The 24367-nt window shown below is 43.0% G+C and overlaps 1 protein-coding gene across 1 annotated transcript in view; it reads left to right on the forward strand.

Moving 5' to 3' along the window:
* The window catches only part of ryr2a (ryanodine receptor 2a (cardiac)), a 554599-nt gene that overhangs the window by 195326 nt on the left and 334906 nt on the right, over positions 1-24367 (forward strand). Inside the window, 6 exon segments of the mRNA XM_037691577.1 lie at positions 968-1168; positions 13140-13246; positions 13385-13527; positions 13783-13910; positions 15190-15335; positions 16302-16421. Coding sequence (XP_037547505.1) covers positions 968-1168; positions 13140-13246; positions 13385-13527; positions 13783-13910; positions 15190-15335; positions 16302-16421 — 845 coding nt within the window.

A 24367-nucleotide genomic window follows, 5' to 3' on the forward strand; every position in this document is an offset into this window, starting at 1 on the left:
AGTGTTAAAAACTTCCTTAAACAGACAAGAAGGAACACTGTCCCAAGGTGAATTAGAAGGCTGCGTATGATGCACAATGTTCTTTAAAACAGCTAAAGTCATGGACTCGAACTGTTCAAAGGCAGCTGAGGATGGAGGAAGTAAAGAGGGGTCTGTGTAAAATTGGGTGGACGAGGGTCTCCGAGCAGAGATTTTATCAATAAATATATGTACAGGTAATTCAGAAATACGACCAGCAGCACAAGGATTCACAACAAAGAAAAACATTTAAAAGAACCTGTGGTCTGTGCTTTGTTTAAAACCACATTAGATAAAAAAGCCGTCTTAGCAGCTTTAACAGTTCTAATTTAATAAGTTCTTAAAGATGTCCAGTGAAACTTACAATCCGTCCTTTCTTCATTTTCTCTCAGCTCGTCTGCACTGACGTCTGAGAGCATGGGTAGTTTTGTTCTGCCACAGCTGAGATGGAGACTTTGTCTGTTTGATTTTTAGTGGAGCAACAGAGTTCAGAATGCCAGTACATGTAGAAATAAAAACATCAGTTGACTCATCCATGTTGGACACTGAGCAGAACTGAGGGCTGCACGAGACAGAGTCATTAAAACCAGTGGAGAAAGTTAGTGTGGTTTTGGAATTGCATGTGTAGAATGCAAAGATGATCCAGTCCATTCCTTCCTACCAGAGACCACAGCAGTGAATAGAACCAGTAGATGGTCCGATAAAAGATTCAACAAAGTTAAGTCAGGTCCTATGGACAGTTTTTTTTTTTTTGTTGAAACGGTTTGTCTTTCATTCAAAAGACTTCATCAGTCCAAGGAGCTGCAACAAACTCAGTCCTGTAAATAGCACCTTCACATAGACACAACTTCATATGCACATTAACACTAAATGTCTGACATGCCCAAAGCCTATTGGCTTATCATTGTTCTAGTTTTGATCTAATCTTTGTGTGTTTGTGTTTATTTAGATGTGCCATGTACTGCAGTACCTGTGTGACTGTCAGGTGCGCCATCGCATCGAAGCTGTAGTGGCCTTCTCTGATGACTTTGTGGCATGTCTCCAAGACAACCAGCGGTTCCGCTACAATGAAGTGATGCTTGCACTCAACATGTCTGCTGCACTCACTGCAAAGAAAACCAAAGAGTTCAGATCTCCCCCACAGGAACAGGTAGGTCAATCACAGAAGAAAACTTAAGGATGGATTGAAGGATAAAATACAACATTTAAGCAATTTACACCTCTACTATAGCTGAGGCTGTGTAGTTGTCATAAACGACTACTCTTAAGCATTGTAATATTTTTCGACACCAAATCAAGACAATGAGTGAGCCACTAGCAATAGCATGAGCGACCTTAGCATGGTGTTAGCTGAACTTCGGCCACTACATTTCGAGTTCAGTGGATTCAGAACTAAACTGGACACCATAGATAACAGTATGGGTGAAATGATGGTCAGTCGCTGCTTTGGAGAACATAATGAAGGTAAAACAAAATGTGGCTGCTAATGTTACACAACTGGAAGAAGCTGAAAACAGAATTATGTCAGCCAAAGAGATTCTGGAAAAAAAGCATAGCTGATTTCAACAATACCATGAAGCAAATATGCTATCTGGAGGCAAAGACTGATGACCTGGAGAACTGGGGCAGAAGGAACAACCTGCACTTGTTTGGCCTCACGGAGTATACTGAAGGTCAGCGGTCACTGCTGTACGGGAGATGCTGCTGCATTGGCTGTAAATCAACAAACCTTTTACTACTGAGAGGGCTCACAGCACCGTGACAGCTCCAAAGTCAAGCCAACATAGATCTGTCCTTATCCGATTCCTGAATTTCCAAGATCAAGAGTTTGTTTGCCGCTCCACAAAGCAATGTAACATTGAGGCCTTGAAGGCTAAAGAAGAGCACATTAAACAGAAACTAACAACGTGTCTAGATCAGACCACACTTCAGCAAGTGTTGGACTGTACAGATCAGGCACGCTTAGCACAGCATGTCAAGTCCAAGACTCGACAACAAAACAAGTTTAACGTACTAATAGCTCATCAACACCATCACTATTCCAATAGCAACACATTCAGTGTAGGACAACACTCCAGTAGTCAATTTCATGCCAGGGAGACAGAAAAGTGGGTGAAGAATTTATCTGACAGACAGCTCACCCAGCCAGAGACAGAGATTCTTGCCAGGGGACTGAACTTTGCGGTTGCACCAAGTAGAATTCCTCTGGTGGAGATGATCACAGCTACTGAGTCAGCCATCCGCAACAACAAAATTAAAGAGGCTGAAGCAGAACAGCTCAGAATCAAAGTTTCAGCCTGTCTCAGCAATGCCAAACCACCACCTTCCAACATCAGTAGAGAGGAGAGGGATGCACTCACTACTCTTAGCAAGGACAAAAACATCATCATTCTCCCAGCAGACAAAGGAAGGTGCACAGTGATTTTGAACCAGAAAGACTATCATGAGAAAGTTATGACACTCCTTAGTGACTTAAACACTTATGAACCTCTGAAAAGAGATCCAGGAAGTGGTTACAAGAAAAAGTTAATAGATTGCCTGAAAATTTTGGAGCAGGACAAGGCTATTGACCGTTTTCTGTACCACAGACTGTACCCAGGGGAGGCCACACCTAGTCTGTATGGTTTACCTAAAATCCACAAACAGGGTGTACCTTTAAGACCAATTGTTAGTATGATTAACTCTGTCACTTACAATGTTTCCAAATATCTGGCATCTGTACTCATCCCTTTAGTTGGCAGCTCAGAACACCACATACAGAACACCATGGACTTTGTGGACAAGGTGAGGGATGTCATCATGGAGACTGATGAAACAATGGTTTATTTTGATGTCACATCACTCTTTGCGTGCATTCCTGTTGATGATGCAGCAGAGGTGGTCAGTTGAAAAATTAAAATCAGACACCACTCTGAGGAGCAGAACCACACTTTCCACAGAACAACTGTGTCAACTTTTGAAACTGTGCCTGCAGTCAACCTACTTCACATATGGGGAACAATATTATAGGAAGAAACATGGGTGTGCTATGGGGTCTCCAGTTCTCCTATTGTTGCCAACCTGTACATGGAGGAGGTAGAAAAGAGAGCCTTGACGTCCTTTTCAGGGACACCACCAAGTCATTGGTTCAGGTATGTTGACGACACCTGGGTTAAAATCAAATCTCAGGAAGTCCAACATTTTACTGACCACATCAACTCTGTGGATAAATACATCAAGTTCACACGAGAAGATGTAAAAAATGGCAGGTTGGCTTTCTTGGACTGTGAGGTCTCAGTCTCTGATAGAGGACATTTGCAAACTGAGGTGTACCGCAAACCCACCCACACAGACCATTATTTGCAGTTTGACTCCCATCACCCTTTGGAGCACAAGTTAGGAGTCATCAGGACTCTGTATCACAGAGCAGACAGTGTCCCCACTAGCTCAGGAGCCAGGCAGAAGGAGAAATCCCACACAAGACAGGCTCTAGAACAATGTGGATATCCTAACTGGGCCTTCCTGAAAGCAGAGAAGAAACCCAAACAGGACTCCAGTCAGCCAACAGGTGAAAAGGAGGAACCCAGACCCAGACCAGTGGTCATTCCATATGTTGAGGGAGTATCAGAGAAACTGAGACGTTTATTTTCTAAACATAACGTCCCAGTGGCTTTTAAACCCCAAAATACATTACGGCAAAGACTGGTTCATCCCAAAGATCCAGTCCCCCGGCACAAACAGAGCAATGTTGTGTATGCTGTTCAGTGTCAGGAGGGCTGTGATCAGTCTTACATCGGGGAAACAAAACAGCCACTGGCCAAAAGGATGGCCAAGCACAGAAGATCAACATCATCAGGCCATGACTCTGCGGTCTACACTCATCTCCAGGCCAGCGGTCACTCTTTCAGGGATGAAGATGTTCACATCCTGGACAAAGAGGAACGATGGTTTGAGAGAGGAGTAATGGATGCCATCTTTGTGAAAAGAAATCGTCCATCGTTAAACCGGGGGTGGAGGCCTCCGGGTTCAACTGTCCCCCTCCTACAATGCTGTGATTGCTAGTATCACTCAGCCCTCTGTGAGTAGTAAACAGCCATCAGTGTGCTAATGATCCATTGTTAGGCTGATGGTCCTTCTTGAGCATGTGATCAGCTGGTTTTGGTTGTCAGCAGCAAACTGGTTGATCCACTCTGAGACGGTGTTATTTAAGAGACTGAGCTGAATACAGCTCCTCAGACTGAGGAAGTCTCTCGGATGAGAGACGAAACGTTTCTACATTTTTTTGTTGATTTGCTTTGTTTTGATTTTTTGAATGTCCAGAGGACCAGATTTAACTTTTTTAGATAAATGTAACATTGAGCATGATGTGGGGGACATTGAGTCCGAGTGGGCCATGTTCCGCGCCTCTATTGTCGAGGCGGCTTATCGGAATGGTGGCCGCAAGGTTGTAAGTCCTTGTCGCTGTAGTAACCCTCGTACCCGGTGGTGGACACTAGCAGTGAGGGATGCTGTCAGGCTGAAGAAGGAGTCCTATCGGGCCTATTTGGCCTGTGGGACCCCAGAAGCAGCTTATGAGTACCAGCAGTTCAAGCGGCATGCGGCTCGGGTGGTCACTGAGGGTGGGAAGAGTTCAGAGAGTCCATGGAGAATGACTTCCATACAGCTTCGAGGCGATTCTGGTCCACCAACCGGCGTAGGGGGGTGGGGGGTGGGGGTGTTACGCCACCAACACTATTTATAGTGGAGGTGGTGTGCTGCTGACCTCAACTTGGGATGTTGTGGGTTGGTGGGCAGAATACTTTGAAGACCTCCTTAATCCCACCGGCACATCTTCCACTGAGGAAGTGGAGCCTGGAGACTTTGGGTCGAGCTGTCAATCTCTGGTGCTGAAGTCACCGAAGTGGTTAAAAAGCTCCTCGGTGGCAGGGCCCCAGGGATGGATGAGATTCGCCCAGAATTCCTTAAGGCTCTGGATGTTGTGGGGTTGTGTTGGCTTACACAACTCTGCAATATTGCGTGGACATCGGGGGCTGTTCCCCTGGAATGGCAGACTGGGGTGGTGGTCCCCCATTCAAAAAGGCGGACCGTAGAGTGTGTTCCAACTACAGGGGGATCACGCTCTTAATCCTCCCTGGGAAGATCTGTTCATTAGTTCTGGAGAGGAGGGTCCATCGAATAGTTGAACCTCGAATTCAGGAGGAGCGGTGCGGTTTTCGTCCTTGTCGTGGAACACTGGACCAGCTCTTCTCCCTCAGCAGGGTCCTGGAGGGTGCGTGGGAGTTTGCCCAACCAGTCTACATGTGCTTTGTGGACTTGGAGAAGGCGTTCAACCGAGCTCCTCCAGGAGCCCTGTGGGGGGTACTTTGGGAATACAGGGTACCAGGCCTTTTGATACGGGCTGTTTGGTCCCTGTACGACCGGTGTCAGAGCTTTGTCCGCATTGCCGGCAGTAAGTCGGGCTCGTTCCCAGTGAGAGTTGGACTCCGCCAAGGTTGCCTTTTGTCACGATTCTGTTCATAACTTTTATGGACAGAATTTCTAGGTGCAGCCAAGGTGTTGAGGGGATCCGTTTTGGTGGCCTTAAGATCGCTTCTCTGTTTTTTGCAGGTCTGGAGACTTTGGGTCGAGCTGTCAATCTCTGGTGCTGAAGTCACCGAAGTGGTTAAAAAGCTCCTCGGTGGCAGGGCCCCAGGGATGGATGAGATTTGCCCAGAATATTGTGGCGTCACACCACTAGTGTCTCTGTTTTTTGCAGATGATGTGGTCCTATTGGCTTCATCAGGTCATGATCTACAGCTTTTGCTTGAGCGGTTTGCAGCCGAGTGCGACGCGGCTGTGATGAGGATCAGTTCCTCCAAAGGCCAAGGTTCCTCCGAGGCCATGGTCTTGAGCCGGAAAAGGGTAGAGTGCCCTCTCCGGGTCGGGGAGGAGGTCCTGCCCCAAGTGGAGGAGTTCAAGTATCTTGGGATCTTGTTCACGAATGAGGGAAAAATGGAGCGTGAGATTGATAGGTGGGTTGGTGCAGCATTGGCAGTGAAGCGGGCGCTGTCGTGGTGAAGAGAGAGCTGAGTAGTCAAAAGGCGAAGCTCGTATTTTATCGGTCAGTCTACGTTCCTACCCTCATCTATGGTCATGAGCTTTGGGTTGTGACCGAAAGAACAAGATCACGGATACAGGCAGCCGAAATTAGTTTTCTCCGCAGGGTGTCTGGGCTCTCCCTTAGAGATAGGGTGAGAAGCTCGGTCATCCGTAAAGGACTCAGAGTAGAGCTGCTGCTTACCCACATCGAGAGGAGCCAGTTGAGGTGGCTCGGGCATCTGGTTAGGATGCCTCCTGGATGCCTCCCTGGTGAGGTGTTCCGGGCACGTACCACCAGGAAGAGACCCAGAGGAAGACCCAGGACACGCTGGAGGGACTATGTTTCTCAGCTGACCTTTGAACACCTTGAGATTCCCCTGTAGCAGCTGGCCCAAGTGGCTGGAGAGAGGGAAGTCTGGACTTCCCTACTTAGGCTGCTACCCCCGTGACCTGACCCCGAATAAGTGGAAGAAAATGGATGGATGGATGGCACCAAAAATGAAAAAGAAATAAATCTACAGCAGCTTGGTCCTATTGGCAGAGTGGTTCTGATGACAGAGAGTTTATCTTAGCAACATGGTTCCATTGATACCATGGTACTAGCAGTGTGGTTCGGTTAGAGGCGTGGTCTTGTTAGCAGCATTAGCAGGTCTTGTTAGTAGGTCCCGTCAGCAGCATTATGATAATAAGGACTGCATTAGCTACCCTCCCAGACTGCCTTCCAGAACAAGGTCTAGCAAACATAGAACATCCAAGGTTCCCCCATCCACAAAGTTCAGTCCATGCAGGCAGATGGACGAGCTTGTTAGCAGCATTAGCAGGTCTAGTTAGCAGGTCTAGATAGCAGGTCTAGTTAGCAGGTCTAGTTAGGAGGTCCCTTCATCAGCATTATGATAACAAGGACTGCAACAGCTGCCCTCCCAGACAGCCCTCCAGAACCGGGTCCTGCAGACAGAAAACATCCAAGATTTCCCTGTGGAACCGAATGGGTCCGTTTGATCCGTGCATGCAGATGGAGGATCATGGAGACAGCTGCCACTGGTGTCAGAAATATCTGTAACATGGGGAGAACACACTTTTGGCGTCACACCACTAGTGTGCAAAAAAAGTGTGCACTAGTGTACAAAAAAGCAACATTTCACCTAGATTTCCTTACTTTACTTCCATTTAAAGCATGTTTCTCACCAAGTTTGTGTAAATTCAGCTGTGGGTTTTAAAGACATTTCAACTTTAATGCATTTTAACACATAGCGTCAGGTCAGCACTAGAGAAATTAAATAAAAAAAACATCACCACTAGACTTTTTTTTTAACTTGTGTTTAACACTACTCATATAAAAGATTTTTTTTTTTTTTTTAAAGAAAATAAAGTCCATGCTCAATAATCCAGGTATGCAATCCAACAATTTTCAGTCAGGTCATCTGGACAGTTTCTTTTTTTTTGCTGAAACATTTCATCTTCCATCCGGAAGGCTTCATCATTCAAGGAAACACACAAGACAAAACTGATTCTTCCCCCAAACAACTTACTCCACAGTGGAACAAACCAGTTATGTTGGTGCTAAGATGGGGTCTTTGGCACGCCCCCTCCTCTGGAGCCGTCCCTCTTCCTCGTCGACAGTCATGTCAAACTGGTTCAACACCATCTTAGCACCAGCATAACTGGTTTGTTCCACTATTGGAGAAAGCTGTTTGGAGGAAGAATCAGTTTAGTCTTGTGTGTTTCCTTGACCGATGAAGCCTTCCGGATGGAAGGTGAAACGTTTCAGAAAAAAAAAGAAACAGTGCAGATGACATGACTGAAAATTGTTGGATCATCTAAGAGATGTTTCTCACGAAGCTTGAGGGCAACCAGGTGTGGGGTTTTAAAGAAATTTCAATTTTAATGTACCTTAACACAGCATCTTACATTGTCACACACTTAACACAAAGTTAAGACGCAACAGACATAGCGCTCCACTTCTCTCGAAGCATCCTAACATGTATATGGACTGCACTTATATTGCGCTTTTCTATCTGATCAAGACACTCAAAGCTCTTTACAACACAATCTGTGCCCTCATTTACCCATTCATACAGCAGTCTACTAGATCTCTACAAAGAACAATCAGTGCTTTATCACATTCATACACTGATTGGACACACATTGGAGGCAAAGAGAGGTTCAGTGTCTTGCCCAGGAACACTTCGGCATGTGACTGCTGGTGGAATCGAACCTCTGACTCTTGCATTGGAGGATGACTGCTCTAACCACTCAGCCACAGCTGCCCATATATATGTCTATGATCCTAACCGGGTTTGATAGCAACACAGAGGCGTCTCTATTTCCTCCACTTGTGAGGTCCTGCCAATGAGATGCAGAGGAGAAACACTGCATGCTGCTGGAGAGTTGTAGGTAACCAGGAAAACCTGGAGTGGACTTAATGGTTTGAGTATTCTCCTATTAATCAAGTGGAATGGATTAGTTCATACAAATGAACGTTTTTTAAATGTGAGAGGCACACATCCTCATCACATATAATGGTTGCAACGCCTATGATGGACACCACTGTTGCTTCCGAAGCTGGATTCTTATAGTTTGGCTACTCCCCTTTCGATGGATTAGTGCAGGCTCCAGTTTATTAGTTTGAGTAAGGGTGGGTCGGGGGTAATGGGAACTATAAGTGTTATGCACATTTTCCAGTTTTTTTTATTTTATTTTATTCTATTCAAAATGTATTTACAATTGTGTTAGCTCAGCATCAACATAATGTGTAACTTTATTAATATTACAGAACAAAAAACCACCAAGTATGGAACAAGTAAATATCCATAATGTCCGTCATATAAAAATCACAAGTTGCAATGTCAGAGGACTAAATAAACCAGTTAAACTGAAACAGGTTATAAACAGGTTCAAACAGTTGAAATCGAAAATAATCTTTATTCAAGAAAGACATCTTACAAATTGTGAATTAAAATTTGTAACAAACAAATGGACTTGGCCAGGTGATAGACACGTCATACAATACCTATGCGAAAGATGTACTTATTTTGATTCATAGACGCGTACCATTCCAAGTGATAAAAACAATAAAAGACCTGGCTGGTAGGTATGTAATTGCTCAAGGTACTGTTCTCTTGATTATTTTAAACGTAGTGAGTTTGTATGTCCCAAATTAAAACAAACCTACATTTTTGAAAATCAATTTCTTACTATTTCAATTTCTATTTCCTCAAACTTGGTGGTGGACACCCTGGGTTAGAGAAGGCTGTCAAGCTGAAGAAGGAGTCCTATCAGTCCTTGCTGGCTGGTGGGACTCCGGAGGCAGCTGAGGAGTACATGACAACCAAGCAATCCGTAGCCTTGGCTGTTGCTGAGTCAAAAGTGGTGTCAGTGGTGTCTGCCTCCCCACCATCAAAGACATCTAGACCTCCAGATGCAGGAAGAGGACCACCTGCATCACGAAGGACCACACTCACCCAGCACAAACATTTTTTGCCCTGCTCCCCTCAGGCAGAAGGTTGCAGAGCATTAAGTCTAGAACCAGTAGACTAGACTGAGGAACAGCTTCTACCCTGAAGCTGTAAGACTCATAAATGCCTAACCAGGATAATCACTGTAAGGAAAAAAAAAAGTCATTGTAATGCCTCTTTAATTGGTGATATGTGACTTATCTGCATGTCTTTATGCTGCTGTATTCATTCATACCCATCTACTCACTACAGACTCATGTTCAGGCTACTGTTTAATATACCATATTCTTTTACATTATTAGGAGGGGAGTAGTGACGCAGAAGTTAGAGAAGGTGGGCCTGTGATCGGAAGATTGCTGGTTCAAGCCCCGGTAACGACAACATCAAAAATGTGGGTGGGGTAGGTGAAGCACCCACACCTGCCCCCACCCTCATTCGTCCCACTATGGGCCCTTGAGCAAAGCCCTTAACCCCCACCATCTGCTCCTCCGGGTGTCTTAGATAGCAGCATTCTGCTCCACACATAGGGCTGTGGTAGCTCGGTGGTCTGTGGTTTCATCAGGAAGGGCATCCGATGTAAAAATAACTGCCAAGTCTTCGTGTGACTTAGTTCGCTGTGGCGAACCCTAACGCAGGGAGCAGCCGAACCCCCCCCCCCCCCCCCCCCCCCCAAAAAAAAAAACATTATTAGTATTTATCTTAGATCCTTATATACTGTTTCTTTTTATACTTTATATGTTTGCTATTTTTGGGTGTAACTGGGACCTTGAGAACAAAATTTTGTTCCACCTCATGTACCACATGTAATGTGAATGACAATAAAGAACCTTGAACCTTGAATCTTGAAAGCTTGGATTTGGGAGGAGTGAGGCCTTGGATAGAGACTCTCGGTTGGCTCTGAGGAGATTCTGGCAAACTTCAGACTGAGGAGGGGAAAGCGACTTTTTACTAACACTGTGTTCAGTGAAGGTGGGGTGCTGTTGACTTCAATTAGTGATGTTGTCAGGAGGTGGAAGGACTAATTCTCTGACCTTCTCAATCTCACTGGCACATCTTCCATGGAGGAAGCTGAGTCGGGGGACTTCAGGGTAGGGTTGGTCTGTCCATAACAGCGGCTGAGGTCACCGAGGTAGTTAAAAAGTTCTGCAGTGGCAGGGCTCCGGGAGTGGATGAGATCCGCCCTGATTTCCTTAAGGCTTTGGATGTTGTAGGGCTGTTTTGGTTGACATTCCTTTTCAACATCGCATGGACATTGGGGGCAGTGCCACTGGATTGGCAGACTGGGTGGTGGTCCCCTTCTTCAAAAAGGGGGACCAGAGGTTGTGCTCCAAATACAGGGGTATTGCTCTCCTTTACCTCCCTTCTAAGGTCTATTCAGGAGTACTGGAGAAGCGAGTCAGATCGTTGGTCGAACCTCAGATCCAGGAGGAAAAATGCGGGTTCCATCCTGGCTGTGGAACACTGGACCAGCTCTTTACCCTCACTTGAGTCCTGAGAGTTTGCCTATCCAGTCTACATGGGTTTTGTGTACTTGGAGGAGGCATTCGACCGTGTTCCTCGGGGTACACTGTGGGGGGTGCTATGTGAGTATGGGATTGGGGGCCCGTTGCTACTGGCTGTTTGCTCCCTATACAAGCGGTGCAAGAGTTTGGTTCGCATTGCCGGTAGTAAGTCGTACCCCTTCAGGGTGGCAGTTGGACTCTGCCAGGGCTGCCCGTCGTCACTGATTCGTTCATAACTTTTATGGACAGAATTTCTCAGTGCAGCCAGGGGGCGGAGGGTTTCCGGTTCGGTGGCCTCAGGATTCCATCTCTGCTCTTTGCAGATAATGTGGTCCTGTTGGCGTCATCGTGCCGTGATCTTCAGCTCTCACTGGAGCGGTTTACAGCCAAGTGTGAAGCGGCTGGGATGAAAATCAGCACCTCCAAATCTGAGGCCATGGTCCTCAATCGGAAAAGGCTGGATTGCTCTCTCCAAATCGAGGGCGAGGTTCTGCCTCAAGTGTAGGAGTTCAAGTATCTTGGGGTTTTCTTCATGAGTGTTGGAAAAATGGAGCGTGAGCTTGACACACAGATTGGTGCAGCATCTGCAGTATTGCAGACTCTGTTCGAGTCCATTGTGGTGAAGAGAAAGCTGAGCTGTAAGGCAAAGCTCTCTGTTTACCAGTCGGTCTACGTTCCTAACCTCACCTATGGTCATGAGCTCTGGGTAGTGACTGAAAGAATGAGATTGCATATGCAGGTGGTTGAAATGAGTTTTCTCCGCAGGGTAGCTGGACTCTCCCTTAGAGATAGGGTGAGAAGTTCAGTTATCAGGAGAGATTCGGAGTAGAACCACTGCTCCTCCTTGTTGAGAGGAGCCAGTTGAGGTGTTTCGGGCATGTCCAACTGGGAGGAGATCCCGGGGAAGACCCAGGACACGCTGGAGAGACTATGTCTCTCGGTTGGCCTAGGAATACCTTGAAATCCTTCCAGAAGAGCTGGAAGAGGTGGCTGTGGAAAGAGATGTCTGGGCCTTTCTGCTCAAGCTGCTGCTACCGAACCGAAACAGTACACACGTGGACCGAACCGAACATGCCATACCAAAACGGTTCAATACACCCACGTGTACCATTACACCACTAGTTATCATGCTTCACTTCTCTCACGCATCCTAAGACACCACCACACACAGCTTCTGCACATAAGGGGCCTTTCACTTCAGGACAAATTGAGATTGCTCATTGGTCAGTTGCTGACAAGCCCACTGGACTGACTGACATGGGACATCGAGGATCCGACTTGTGCAAACAGATCATAGATTTTACTGGTCCGTTTGTGTCATTTATTCCGTATTTATTCCAAATTTATTCAATATTTTGATGAATCTAAAGTTTGAGAACTAAGATTCCTTACATAACTTTATTATTAGTAAGCATAAGAGTTACCGGATCCAAGCAAACAGTTACCGGAACACATTCTGTCAAAATAAGAGTTCCCAGAACCTGTTCCGGCAGGATACCTAGCAAATTAAGCCCTGCCTAAACATGTATACTTCATGTTGTAGTCCAGACTAGCCACTGACCAGGCATCAGTACTTCATGACTCCTGAACTGGTTTTAAATAATAAAAGTATGAAATATATTCATACCTTCAACTGTTTTAAAAGCCATATTTTTGCCATCTTATTAAGAACTATCTCCTTGTGCTCACAAGAATAAACTGTAATAAAATCAAGAGCAGGGATTTTGATTTAATAATTTTTTACGAGCTACTTTGTGTTTTGTTCAGTATATATTTTGACATTGTCTGAACTGAAATTACAATTTATTTCTCTTAAGTATTTTACAAATGTGTGAACATGTTTTATGTTGTTAAACTTGTAGAAACTCATCATTAGATCATCATCTACAACTGGGGAACTTTTGGAGTCGGCCCATTTTAAGATGGCTTTCACAGCTAACTATAAAAACACAACATGGCAATAACTCAGTCAGTTTTACTGAGTTTATGCTAAGGTTTGGTGTGAGTGTAGCTGAGACAGATTCCCAACACATTCTGAGTGACTATTTCTATCAAGGAATGCTTCATTAAAATCACACATTTCTGATTTTTTTTTTCTTTTTGGTAGATCAACATGCTGCTGAATTTTAAGGATGAGAAGCAGGACTGTCCCTGTCCAGAATACATACGACAGCAACTGTTTGACTTCCATGAAGATCTGATGAGACACTGTGGTCTGTTTAAAAACTTACTAAACAACTTTAAACTGCAATGACCAGATTTCAAACAAATCACTTGAAAACATGAAATAATAATGTGTTCATGTTTAGGAACAGCAACTAGACCATGCATTGATGTATTTTGTTCTGTCCATGTAGAGCTGGATGAGGAGAGAAGGATAGATGGTGACAGTGACTTCACCATTCGAGGGCGGCTTATGTCCCTGGTAGAGAAAGTGTATTACCTGAAGAAAAAGATGGGCAACTTGCCAAAGGAGAAAAAGGACAGGAAACCCAGTGAGTCCTTTGCACTAAACCAAGTACAGACGGACAGACAGGTACTACCCGTCCGTACTTTGAAGAATAGAATGTTGATGTTTCGTCCTTCATCCAGAACGTCTAAACAAAAAAAGAAACCATCCAGATGACCTGACTGAACTTTGTTGGATTTTCTACCTGGATTATCAAGCATGAACTTTGAAGATTCCTTTAGTCATTCATGTTTTATGAACCTCACATCCCCCTCTCTTTTTTTTTTTTTTGCCTCTGCAGGTACATTACAGCAGCTTATTTCAGATACAATGGTCCGCTGGGCTCAGGAGTCTGTTATAGAGGATCCAGAGCTGGTGAGAGCCATGTTTGTCCTGCTGCATCGCCAGTATGACGGTATTGGAGGACAAGTACGTTTGTGTCTTTTTGCTTTAATAACCAATTCACTGATTTAAAAAAAATATATATGTATGTATTTTTTTTTTGCACTAGACTAGAGGAAAGCTGATTTACCACTACAGCCATGAGAAAGGGTCATTTCAACCCTCATTTCTCTTCACTTGTTTGATCTATTCCACCCTACCATCCATCTTCTACTGATTATCCGTAGTCGGGTCACGAAGGCAACAGGCTCAGGAGAGAAATTCAGACATTTCCCCAGCGACACTTTCCAACTTGTTCTGGGGAACCGAGATGATCCCAGGCCAGAGAAGATACACATCCCTCCAGCAACTTCTGAGTCTTCCTCAAGGCCTTCTACCACTGGGATGTGCCCTGATAATTTCTAAAGAGAGGCATGCAGGAGGCATCCTAAGCCGATGTCTGAACCACCTCAACTGACTCCTTTCCATGCGGAGGAGCAGCGTCTTTACTCCAAGCAGATGACAAACCTCCTCATTCTACAGTATCTCTAAGACTGAGCCCAGCCACCATACAAAGGAATCCCATTCTGGCCGTTTGTATCTGGGACCTCTTTCTTTCGGTCATGATCCAAACCTCATGAACATAGGGGAAGGTCGGAATGTAGACATTACAGTAAATCGAGAGCTTTGCCCTTTAACTCAGTTCTCTCTTCACCACGACTGACCGAATCAATGCCCTCATTACTGAGGATGAGGCCCCAATCCGTCAATCCTCCTCCTGATCCAGCCTACAATCACTCTTGAACAAGACACCCAGCTACTTGAATTCCTACACCTAAGGCAGTTCCCCACCCAAACCAAGAACAGTCTGGGATAGGATTCACTTTCCTTTCCTGAGTTGTCAAACCATTTTCTAGAACTTCCTCGAGGCCAACCAAAAGTTCTTCTCCATGGTCTCCCCAAATTTCTCCCATTTTATAAATTACAAGTAAAATAGGAAATGACCTCCCTTCATAACAAAAAAGTCTGTTTAAACAATTGATTATTGCCCAAAAAGGCAGGTACTGGGTACTTCTGGTACCATGTACAAACTCAGTATTTGTTATTATTTTGTATTGTTAGGCTGTGCTTTCTATTAAAAGCAGGTTATGGGCATGTTTATAATAAACTGGATTTCTATGAAAGCCAAGTAATTACAGTTTGTTATAATACAGTACCTATACCAGACCTGACAGATTGACTGCAGTCCACACAGTCGTTGCTCATGTAGCAGATGTGTGCATTTAAGCTGAAATAAAAATAGATGTGGATATTTGTCACTGTGCAGGTGGAGGCTCTTCCTAAGACCTACACAATCAATTCAGTATCAGTCGAGGACACCATCAACCTGCTGGCTGCTCTGGGTCAGATCAGGTCGCTGCTAAGCGTTCGTATGGGTAAAGAAGAGGAGAAACTGATGATCAGAGGGCTAAGGTGAGACCACTGATGCTGTCAAAATTCAAAGAATAGTATCATTACTCATTTATAGTTGAGTGTGTCTAAATTACATATCTGATTATATTTATATTTCTTGTGAGAGATTTTTTTTCAGAAGCAGATCCAGTCTTAAACTGAATTTACTGTAACATTTTAAATTTGACAAAGCTTAAACGACATTATTTATAGACTCATAAAGCCATCAATACAGAAACACAACTGCATATTCCTTCAAACCTCAACAACAAACCATGTTTTATCTGATATGAACCAATGTGTCATCCACACACCTGAACCAGTGGCTTGGTACTGTTCCCTCATATCTGTTTGGTGCTTTAATTTCCACTTATTCCATCTAGGTGTCTGGTGCACATCTGTGGTTCTGCTTTTAAATAGCTTTGTTTGTTTCAGTCCTATTGAGTATAGTTAGAAAATAAAGTCAGTCTATTAAAAGTAGCTTATTAAAATTGATTGGTAAAATAACTTGAACTTACCAGAAATAGGGATTCCATCCATCCATCCATTATCTTTACCCGCTTATTCCATTTTGGGTCACGGGGGTCGCCGGTGCCCATGTCCAGCAATCACTCTGCGAGGGGTGGGGTGCACCCTGGACAGGTCGCAAGTCCATCACAGGGACACATAGAGACAAACGAGACAAAAAATCATTCACTCTCTCACTCACACCTAGGGACAATTTAGAGTTACCAATCAGCCTAACATGCATGTTTTTGGTCTGTGGGAGAAAACCAGAGTACCCGGAGAAAACCCACGCTTGCATGGAGAGAACATGCAAACTCCACCCAGAAAGGCCCCCCGGACCAGGGTTTGAACCAAGGACCTGCTCGCTGAGAGGCAGCAGCTCTACCAGTTGCGCCACCGTGCTGCCTACGAATTAGGGATTATTAACTGTAAATAAAAAGTGAAATCATGACATTTGAACACATCCTCTTTCCTCTGCAGTGATATAATGAACAACAAAGTGTTTTACCAGCATCCTAACCTAATGAGAGCTCTTGGGATGCATGAGACGGTCATGGAAGTCATGGTCAATGTGCTCAGTGGAGACTCTAAGGTATGTACAGGTGGAGGAGAGTTGATGGCCAACAATATACCTATACAATAACTGAAATTTTCGAATGATACAAATATTCATGGTCACAAAGTTTGCTGTCTCATTTTTTATGATGGCACATACAGTATACTGCACAGTTCAGATGAATTTTCTCTTTTTGACATGAAAAGGAACTTAATCCCAAAACCCATTTTCACTTCATTTGAGCCCCAATGGACCTGCTGACATCATTCATTAATCCTCTTGTTAACACAGGCAAGAGTGCTGACAAGGACAAGGCTAGAGTTCATTCTGTCATGCTGACTGAGTTAAACAGCATTCTGTAAGCTTAAAAAAAGAGAGTGGGTTAGAAATCATTATTCTACTTCTGGTAAACAAGGTAAACAACAATCATCATTGCTGTGCATTAAGAGATTCACATGCTTCTGGAAACTACTGCTAGTAAGACAATTTCTGAATCAGACTTAAGTCATCAAGATTTTCAGGGAGAAAAGTTGTCATGAAGAAGGCTTCAGGGTGTCATGACTGTTTCCTAAAGTTGACTGAGCTGCAGGATTCTTGCACCACCAGTGCAGAGCTTGGTCAGAATTGGCAGGAGACGTATGAGAGCATCTGCACACGTGAGAAAAAAAACTTGAAAGATGATCTGGGGTCATGAAGCACAGCATAGAGCCAGTACTTTACAAGTAAAACATCAGGGACATACTGACATTCTGCGAAAGTTTGGACTGCTGAGGACTGGGTTGAAGTCATTTTCTGAGAGGAACCTCCTAACTGTTTGGGGCATCTTCCTGATGACCTGTACACAAAGGATCGGGGTGAGTCTCCACACTTCCTTGGCCATCAGTATTAGCATTGGTTCTCCACAAAACTGTGCTGAGCTCCCTGCTCTTCACACTATACACACTGTTATGGTCCTGGTCCTGGGGTCATGAAGCACAGCATAGATCCAGTACTTTACAAGTAAAACATCAGGGACATACTGACATTCTGCAAAATGGACCAAAGTTTGATCACAAATCACCTGAACAAAAATCCTCAAACTGGGAGCTCCAGTTAAAACAAATAAAAGATGGAGAAGCCCGGAACCAACCAGTAGTTGACTGTCAGATTTTGGGGCACTTCTTTGACCCTATGATCTGGGGACTCACCCTACAACCATAAAACGTAATCACAGTGACAGCCAGTAACGCCCAGTCCCAACAACAAACAACCCAATAATTCAGTGACAAGGTACACACCTCCACCCCTAAATATACCTTATTATTTTACATTATTAGTGTGTAATTCAATTCAATTCAGTTTATTTATATAACGTCATATCACAGCAAAGTTATCTCAGGGCACTTTACAGGAACATTCACATACATAGAAAAGCCAATTAGTGAAGTTCTCTATCTAAGGAAGCCAGCAGACAAGTTGAATCTTGGATTTGTTGCAGTCTCCCATCCTTAGTAAGCACAGTGGCAACAGTGGAAAGGAAAAACTCCCTTTTAAAAGGAAGAAACCTCCAGCAGAACCAGGCTCAGGACAAGCGGCCATCTGCTTTTACTGGCTGGTTTGAGAGGACAGGAAGGAGAGACAAACGAACACAGAATGGTAGGTCCAGGTATAGGTCCAGGTGTAGCTGAAAGACAAAAACACATGTTAAGGATATAAAAAATAATTACAAATACAAAACAGGTTGAGCAGAGTAAGTAAAGACATTAGCAGAGTGAAAATGTGTGGTCAGTTTGTCCTCCAGCAGTCTAATCCTATAGCAGCATAACTAAGGGACAGCTCAGAAAACCCAAGCTGATCCTAACTATAGGATTTAGCAAAAAGAAAGTCTTAAGCCTAGTTTTAAAACTGGATAATGTGTCAGCCTCATGGACAGAGTTGGTTCCACAAGAGAGGAGCCTGATAACAGAAAGATCTGCCTCCCATTCTGTTTTTGGAAGCTCTAGGGACCACAAGTAAGTCTGCAGTCTGCGAGCGAAGTGCTCTGTTAAGAAAATATGGAACAATAAGATCTGTAATATAAGATGGAGCCAGGTTGTTGAAGCTTTGTAGGTTAGAAGTAGGATTTTGAATTCTATTCTGGATTTGACAGGGAGCCAATGGAGAGGAACTAAAACTGGAGAGATATGATCCCTCCTACTAACTCTGGTTAAGACTCTGGCAGCAGCATTTTGGATCAACTGAAGACGTTTTAAAGAAGTATTTGGACACCCAGATAATAAACCATTGCAATAGTTGAGTCTAGACGTGACAAATGCATGGACCAGTTTTTCTGCATCATTTTTAGATAAAATGTTTCTAACTTTAGTGATTTTACGCAGGTGGAAGAAGGTGGTTCTAGTAAGGTTCTTAATGTGGGGGATAAAAGACATGTCCTGATCAAAAATAACACCAAGATTTTTAACATTAGAGCTGGAGGACAGATTAATGCCATCTAAGGAGGGAGAAAGACTGAAAATTTAATTCCTAAGGTGCTCAGGTCCAAAAACCAAAGCCTCAGTCTTGTCTGTTCAAAAGGAGAAAATTAAGGGTCATCCAGGTTTTTATGTCTTTAAGACATGCTTGTAGTCTAAGTAGCTGATTGGATTTATTGGGTTTAATGGACAAATATAATTCTGTATCATCAGCATAACAATGAAAATGTATCCCATGCTGTTTAATAAATTTACTTAATGGAAGCATATATAAAGTAAAGAGTATTGACCCAAGCACTGAGCCCTGAGGAACTCCATGACTAACTTTGGTGTATGAAGAAGATTTATTTTTTACATTTACAAACTGGAATCTATCAGATAGATATGATTTAAACCATTTTAGAGCTGTTTCTGTAATCCCAATATCATATTCAAGCCTCTGTAGTAAAATATTGTGATCAACTGTATCAAATGCAGCACTGAGGTCTAACAGGACCAGTATAGACACAAGTCCATTGTCTGAAGCCATGATAATATCATTAGTGTCTTTTACTAGTGCTGTTTCTGTGCTATGATGAGCTCTAAACCCTGACTGAAACTCTTCAAACAGATTATTTCTTTGTAGATGTTCACGCAACTGACCTGCAACTATTTTCTCTAGAATTTTTTAGATGAAAGTTAGATTATATATTGGTCTATAATTGACCAGAATATCTGAATCAAGGTCAGACTTCTTAAGTAAAGGTTTTATTACAGCAACCTTAAAGCTCTGTGGTACATAACCATCCATTAAAGACAAATTAAGTAGATCCAAAATGTGTGCATTAATTAGGAGAAATACCTCTTTAAACAGTGTGGTTGTGATGGGATCTAGCAGTCATGTGGATGGTTTGGATGAGTTTATTATTTTTGACAATTCAAAGAGCTCAACAGAACAAAAACAGTCCAAACACAAATCAGGCTCTAGTGAAATTTTTAAAGTTGCTTCATTTGACAGGGGACTAGAGATAGTAGAAGGAAGGATGGTTTGAATTTTCTCTCTAATTGAAATAATTTTATTTATAAAGAATCTCGTGAATTCATCACTACTTATAGTTGTAGGGATACATGGTTCAACAGAAATGGGACTTTTAATTAGTCTAGCAATAGTACTAAACAGAAACTTAGGGTTATTTTTATTCTCCTCTATTAAAGATGAGTAATATAAAGTTCTAGCTTTATGGCGAACTTTCATATATGTTAGCAGACAATTTACCGTATATATTAGATCCTTGTATACAGTTTATTTTTATACTTTATATTTTTGCTATATTTGGGTGTAACTGGGAACTTGGGTACACAATTTTGTTGTACCACGTGATACAAATGGCAATAAAAATTCTTGAACCTTGAAATGCTGAGTGGTGAGGTTACATAGCATTCAGCAGCTGCATACGGAACAGGACAATGTGTCAACCAAAATGCTGTCATTACCTTGTATATGTGTTTATTTTTATCTTTATTTTAACTCCATGTGAGTATTTTAAGTTGACCCTGCAAAGTGGCCTCAGACAGACAGACCATCAGTATGAGGTTCAGCACCGGACAGCTCTGCTGGAGAGCTCACCTCGACAGGAGGAGAAAGCAGCCTGGCGGTTGTGGCTTACCCAGCAGAGGACAGGGTTAAAGCAGCAGACAGATTCTTACCCTGTTCATGGTACTCTTTGAGCATGTTGATGTGGCACAGGAGGCTGTGGCGCACATGGTCAAGAGTGGCAAATATATAATCTGTCTCATTTATTTTACGTTCAACCACATATGGTATAACACACCTGCAAACTAGAACCTGCAACGGGCAAAAAACTAATGTTGAAATCAGACTCAAGGCAGTATGCTCTTAGCATTCTCTTTAGAGTCTGATGGAACCTCTCAAGTGCTCCTTTCTTCTCAGGATGGATGATAAGCTCTGGACCAGCAATGTGTGATGTTAAGCTGTTTGAAAACCTGCTTAAATATGTGTGACACAAAGTTAGACCCCTGGTCTGGATCATGCTTAGCAAGCCGAACAAAGAAAAAAACTTGTCCAAGGCCTTCACCACTGTCTGTCCAGTGATTTTGTGCAGTGGAATCGCCTCTGCAAACTTACTGTAGTTGATACACACATTAATGTTAACAAAAACCTATTACCAGATTTAGTGCACGGAAAAGGGCCGATAAAATCCACCAGCACATGGTCGAAAGGCCCAACCACCGCCAGAATAGGATGCAACGGATAAGGTGATAGTTTTTGATTAGGTTTACCAGTAATTTGACACACACTGCAAGTTGTACAATATTTTTACATCACTTTTTAATCCCCCCCCTCCCCCCCCAAAAAAAGCCACAAAATGTGGTCATATGTTTTACTCACACCTAAGTGACCAGCCATATCTTGAGCTAAGCTCAAAATTTCAGGGCTGAATCTCTGGCACAACAATCTGTTCAACCACTCACCGTTCATCATCTGTGGATGCATGTGGTGGAGTCCTTTTACGCATCAAGATTCCATTTATTCCAAAAATAACCGTCACTCACGTTTTCTATTTCCTAATTAATTAAAACCTGATCGAACAGAGAAACAATAGAAGAATTCCAATTTTGTTCTGCAATAAGATTGTCTCGGGACATTGAACCAACTGGAGTCTTGTCCTGTTCTGAAGAGTGAGGCTTTGAAGGTTCCCTCACGCTGAAGAAGGAATCAGTGTGTTTTCAGATTGAAGAGTTTGCAGGATTTACAACCAAATCTGATATGAAGCTGTCCTTCAGAACAAACATACTGTCAGTATCTGACTTGGCGTTGTGCACATAGGAAACACCTTGGGATTTTTTCCTGACGCTCATCTGGGCTCTCAGAAATCACTGCAACTGCTGTAATCTCTGGATTAACCAGGATTTTCCCTCCAGCCAAATTATTCCCTAACAGAAAGTCAATGCTCTTAATTGGAAAGGCAGGACATGCCTCGACCACAACGTCTCCAGACACTACCTTCGATTCCAAATTAATATGATGCAATTTTATTAGTAAAATTACTTCCAAAGCCTTGCACCCATTCATGAGTTTAAAGAATTTTTATCAGACAGAGGCAAGATGCTGTTTAAAATAATAGATCTCGAGGTTGTTGTGTCTCTCAAAATAGTAACTGGCACTTTCGCTCCAGTTGCTACAGAGACCTCGCCCTTCATAAGAATTGGCGATTAAGTATCTAAATCTGTTTTTCTGACACTGCATGTGACGGGCACCAGTGGCATTTTCACCAATGCGACTGCTTTAGAGGATGCACCTTTTTTATTAAGCAGAAAACGGGCCGAATGTGACCAGGTCTTTTGTAATAAGCCCAAACTGGCTTGATCTTACCCGCTCCCTTATCCAGACAATGCTCCATCTTCATATCAGATCCTGCAGAGCGCACAGCAGGGGCTCTGAGCTGCTCCACCTGAGACTGCTTCTCATACACAGCTTTATGAGTCAACATGTATTCATCTGCAAGTACAGCTCCCTTGGAAACTACTGTTTGCTTATTAATATAAGTTGTAATGCGTTCTGATATGCAATTTTTAAACTCCGCAATTTGGATCAAATCGTAGAATTGATCAAAACTTTTTACATCTTGTACCAAACACCAACGATCAACAATGATGTCCATTTTGTGAGCAAACTCCACATAGCTCTGACCGTCAGCTTTGCTCAGATGCTGAAACTTTTGCATATAAATCTCCAGCACCAACTCATATGCCCTGAGCACATCTGCTTTCACTTTACCATAATCCAGACTAAGATCTGATGAGAGTGAAGCATATGTCTCCTGAGCTTTAGCTGTGAACACACACTGCATTAATAAAGGCAACACATGTTTAGGCCATTTTACTATCTCAGCCACCCTTTCAAACAGGACAAAATATTTGTCCACATCTTTGTCAGAAAATGGTGGTATCAGACGGACGCACTTGGACACATCAAACTCAGAAGAAACTAACAGAGCAGGTGAACCACTCAGCTCGAGCTCTTTGAGATGAACTTCTCTCTGAGTTTCAACCTCTAATTTTCGGAGTTCGAACTCATGATCCAGCTCTTTTTATGTAAGAGCCAGGCGTTGGGGTTAAACTTTTAATTCAAGTTTACTGACATCAGATGTAGATTTTTCAGTCTCTTCAGCCTGAGAAACAGCACCAGGACTCATCTGAGGGAAACGCCAGCTTCGGTCAGAGCAGAGAAAATCTCAGATTTCATTACTTTCTTTTTAATTGCTTGGACACCAGAATCGAAAAATGAGCAGCAACTGCCAACAGCTGCTCTTTTGTACAGCAATCAAATTGTTCAATAGATGGCTGATCTGCATAATACTCCACTTTGAACTCAACTGTATAGCCAAGGGTACTTTGTGGAGATGGTGTCAGATTTCTGTTTCATGAGAGCCCACAAAGAGTAACGACTGCCAGAAACTGCTGGTGTCCTATCCATGCTTGATCAAGAGCATCCTGTTCTACTGCCGCTGTGTGAAGTTCTCCATCTGCAAAGTGGAACAGAAGAAAACACTTTAGGGGATCTTTAAGACTGCTCAGGAGATCACTGGATGCTCCTTGCCCTCTCCCGAAGAACTGCACAGCTCCTCCTGTCTCAAGAAAGCTAGGAACAAGTCTCCTCACACCTTGTTCACATCTTGTTCTAATCTCTGCCATCAGACAGGAGGTACAGTAGCATTAAAACAAGAACAAATAGACTGAAAAAACAGCTTTACCCTGCAGCAATCAATACATTAAATGACACATAGCATCTCCAGTGCAATGTATGTGAAATAACCATGTGCAATAATTTCTTCATGTATCCTGTGCAGTAAGATCGTTCTTTAATCTTGTAAATATTATTTTTTTCTTCTTATCCATCCATCTTCTATGCTTATCCTGATTAGAGTTACGTTCGGGCCCCCCCAAAAAAATCAGGCCCGGCCCGAACCATATAATTTTTTCCTAGGCCGATCTGAAACCAACCAATTAACTGTGATTACAGTCCCTAACCCGAAAAAATTTCTTAGCCCAGGGCCAAGAAACTCCCTAGACCTTTAATGGGATTACCATTGAGGACTTCTTGTCAGTTGTCAATCCTCTGTGTGTGATTCTAGCAAACTCCAAAGAATGATTTTGTATGAAGGGGCTCCCATCAGTCAGGGTTTAGCTCAGAAGTTGATTGATTGCATGCTAGGGTGAACAAGGGCTAACATTTCAAACATGTACCCACTTCATAAACTTTTTGTAATTATCTGTAAAACTTTTTTAAACATGTGAAATGCTTATAATTATAAAATCAATCAACTATAGAATAATTTGACTAAAAGAACTAAAAACACTGAAGCCACATAAAAAAAACCCTTTTGTTATTCTCAAACGTTTTATATTAAAGTAAGAGGCGTATTGTTTAGATAATCTTCCTTGTGTAAATAAGGGTGTGGAAAAGGAATAGATTTGTGGGAAAAATGTGTTTTTTGTAGTGCTTTCATTAGTCTTTTTTGTTTTATATATATATATAA

The sequence above is a fragment of the Nematolebias whitei genome, chromosome 17 (genome assembly GCF_014905685.2).
Source record: "Nematolebias whitei isolate Nwh7 chromosome 17, NemWhi1, whole genome shotgun sequence".
In the NCBI taxonomy this organism is placed as follows: Eukaryota; Metazoa; Chordata; class Actinopteri; order Cyprinodontiformes; family Rivulidae; genus Nematolebias; species Nematolebias whitei.